This window comes from Tasmannia lanceolata, unplaced genomic scaffold (assembly GCF_043159265.1).
Source record: "Tasmannia lanceolata isolate RefF3 unplaced genomic scaffold, GAP_Taslan_0.1 ptg000004l, whole genome shotgun sequence".
NCBI lineage: Eukaryota > Viridiplantae > Streptophyta > Magnoliopsida > Canellales > Winteraceae > Tasmannia > Tasmannia lanceolata.
Genome location: NW_027518681.1, coordinates 5,208,817 through 5,212,250, shown reverse-complemented (window position 1 = coordinate 5,212,250; position 3,434 = coordinate 5,208,817). Strand labels below are relative to the sequence as shown.

The window sequence follows — 3,434 nt, the reverse complement described above, 5'->3', positions numbered from 1 at the left end:
TTGGGGTTTCCATGCAAAAGCAAAGATCCCAGATCGTAAAAGTGAATGGATGTGGATGGGCTTATAAGGACTCACGCACCCTCCCCTTAACGGCTAGCTTTTAAGGGTGAGTTGAACCTGGGTCCCAACAATATCCATATGATATGAGCAAATAAGAGGATAATGGTAGAACCAAGCAAATCATGAGAGATTCAGATTATGTTCATTTTTAAACAATGCCTAAGCCTAAATCTAAGAAATTTTTTAGCAAAGTACACTAAATTGAATATGAGAACTATATTCCATTTATTTCTCACCCAAGAATGAAAAGAAAAAGAGATAATCATGGAATTTTAAGAGGCGGTAGAGATTAATTGTTCCACTGGTAATAAATCTCATGTTAGTTGTTCTTTTGAAGCCATTCGAGAATACCCTTCTCGGATTCAGACAGCTCTCCTTCCTTCCCCTTGAGAGACCCTTCCACAAATCCAAAGTAATCCTTGTAGTTTCGCTTATAATAACTATCAAGCCTCTTTAAAAAATGCAGACAAAAAAGAATAAAGAAAACATGGTTAGTCATTTTTATCTTTGGTTTTTAATAAAAAGAAATGTAAGAAAAATCATTCACATGTCTACCTCTTTGTCATTTTTTATTTTGTTCTCACCAGACCTCTTTAGATATTCTGATAATTTCCAGGAAAAAAAGAAGAAGTAGTAGTTAGTTTAATGAAAAGCAAAGTTATTCAATTCATTTTTGCTAAATCCGTAATTTGTTAAACTTGATTGAAATTTAAGATCATCATGTAGAAGTTTTTTAGTGCAAGGACTATCTAGGGCCTCCGGGGGGCCAACAAATGAATGGTTTAGATCATTGAAAAATGTGGGCCCCAAAAAATGAATGATGGTTTTGATCATCCAAACATGTGGGGCCCACTGTAATTTTTGCTGCTAAAAAATGAAGGGGGGGTCAATGATACCAAAACAAGAAGTTGCAAACAAGTAAGCAGCTACCATGTGTATGGTTTATGGTTATGCAGCCAAAATACTTAGAAAAATTGCAGAAAATAATTACTTTGAAGGAGAGCCAGTTTTGAGTCATTGGCTTCGGGAATTTCCACTGCTGATGCTGCTAAGAAGAAGGAAGAAAGGAGGGCTCTTCTTTTGAATTCCTTCTCCCAAATCGAGTTGATAATCAATGATCTTCTTCTTCCATGAACAGCTTGAATAGATGATGAAATCCAAAGCTTCTGAGTCTTTGTAACAGAAACCAGAGCTATCCCCATGGCTGATGGATGGTCTCTCTCTCTCTCTCTCTCTCTCTCTCTCTCAAGCAAAAGTGACCACTGGTTTCAAGGAATTTGGATGAGACAATTGATTTTCACAGGTCAAACTTTATTTATTTCCATTTTCTGGGTATTAAATTACAGAAACCCCCTTCTATCAAAGGGAATTGACACATCAGCTTTGAAATATTTGCATAAAAAATCCAAGTCATTATTAAAAAAATACGAACGGAAAAAGGATTTGCTAGGGACCATCGCAAAAAGGCATTTCGCAGATGGCTATTGCATGTGAGAACAGCTTCGTCTGACGAATTAAATTAATAAGACAAAATCTGATGAAAACCAAATCCATTTAAGTATCCATCCCAAATGGTTTTTTGATTACCCATTCCCAACCTTCGGTATTTCGTCACTGTTTAAAGTCATTAGCTACGGATAGTTTCGGTTGCTAATTGGTTTTAGTCCAATAATCAGTTTTGGACTCAAAATCTAAAACAAACAAGGGCTTAGGATTGTGGTGAGAAGCTTGAGGTTCCCTAGGTCAATTTAGAAAGTCACAAAGCTCATCACAAATAAATTTCAAGTAGAGAGATCATCTCTCCAAAAGCAAGGATAAATGTTTCCTTAAATTTGAAGACACATAATACCAATTTGATCAAGGGAAGATGACTATGAAACCAAGGATAAATCTTTCCATCAACTGCAGTCAATGTTTTTTATGTTATTAAGGCTCCGTTTCTTTCGATGTGAAAATGGATGTAAAATTTGTTTTATGCTATGAAAATGAGGATATAAAAAAATTCAAGTCCATTTTTACATCGAATGAAACAGAGCCTAATATTCTGAATATTGTTCTTAATTAAAACATATAAAGATCATATTGATCTTGTTGGCGGCCAAAACCTACCGCCAATCTACCACCGGCAAACACAAGGAAATACCCAAGATCTTGCACTAACAAGATGGAGAAAATATATGCTAACAAACCACAACCACAAAATGGTGCAACTCACATGCAACCACAAGAAGACAAGATAATATCTGGTTCGCCACAATAGGCTACTCCACGGACAGGGCAACAAAAATCCACTATTTAGAACCAATAGTACAATGTTACATCCACCTGTAAAATCCCTCTCTCCAACTTTCTACATAGCCACAAAATAACCTCCAAGTCTCTACACCGAGTACATGAAAAAACCCTCATTCGAGAAGTCGTTGGAAAATCCTCCAACACAATGCTTGTGCTACAATAGACAAAATCCAATGGAGAAGAAGATGGAAGAAGAATACACCTCGAGTAAACAAGAAGATAAGGAAAACCCTTTTTGCTTCACTACAGAAAGCCTTCCAAGAGCCCAAAAGAAAACCCCTCTTTTTGCCATAAACCTTCTCTTCAAGAAAAACATTACTTTTGCTTCACCACAAAAGCCCTCCTAAAGCCCCAAAAGAAAAGCTCTCTTGCCTTGCCCTAGCTCTCTCCTCAAGAAGAAGTACCTTGCTTTTGCTTTACCATAAAAACCCTCGTAGGGCCCCCAAGAGAAAAGCCCTCTTGTCTTGCCCTACCATTTTCTCCTCTCCTCTCTACATTTTATGTTCTTCTTTAAACCCCCTCTTTCATATGCAAACCATATATATAGAGAGAAAACACATCCCACTTAAAAGGGCTAAGTGGAACCCACTCCAAGAATGAAATAGGACCGGTGATTTTGTATCACCAACTCAATAGATCCTATGATGTTTGTTCCACAATTATGAGATCTAAAGAAAATCAAATATAGACCAAACATATGAATAAAAGCCCAACACAGATTCAAGGGACTCTGTACAGGTTAATTGAAAGATTGTGAGTCCAGAGAATAAACTTTCTTCCCTTCATTTTTGTGATGGATATGCGTCATATGAAACCATATTCAGCTACTGTAATGGTGTTTGATTCAGAGAAAAAGACCACGTATGGTTTTAGAGTAAGATATAAGTAAAGCTTATAAATTGCATATTTTCATTTTCCAGGCAATTATCATCCAAAGAGTTGAGAAACTCTTCCAGTAAATTTTTTTTCTTCCCAACTTGGTAAATCAAACAGTAAAAAATGCTTCGAAAATGCGGGAAAGGCAAAAAAAAAATTACAAGGATTTTCCTTGCAGAGTTTCTTTCCCAAAAAACCAAACA

The 3,434-nt window shown here is 36.4% G+C and overlaps 1 protein-coding gene across 1 annotated transcript; it reads right to left on the bottom strand.

The window, feature by feature from the left end:
• Window positions 1–261: 261 nt before the first annotated feature.
• Window positions 262–1,360, bottom strand: LOC143875754 (photosystem I reaction center subunit N). Its single transcript, XM_077377357.1, has 3 exons — window positions 1,052–1,360; window positions 616–662; window positions 262–511 (listed from the first exon to the last, which is right to left on the bottom strand). Exons 1-3 carry the CDS (start codon window positions 1,260–1,262, stop codon window positions 380–382), a joined length of 390 nt encoding a protein of 129 aa, XP_077233472.1. The 5' UTR covers window positions 1,263–1,360; the 3' UTR covers window positions 262–379.
• Window positions 1,361–3,434: the final 2,074 nt, after the last annotated feature.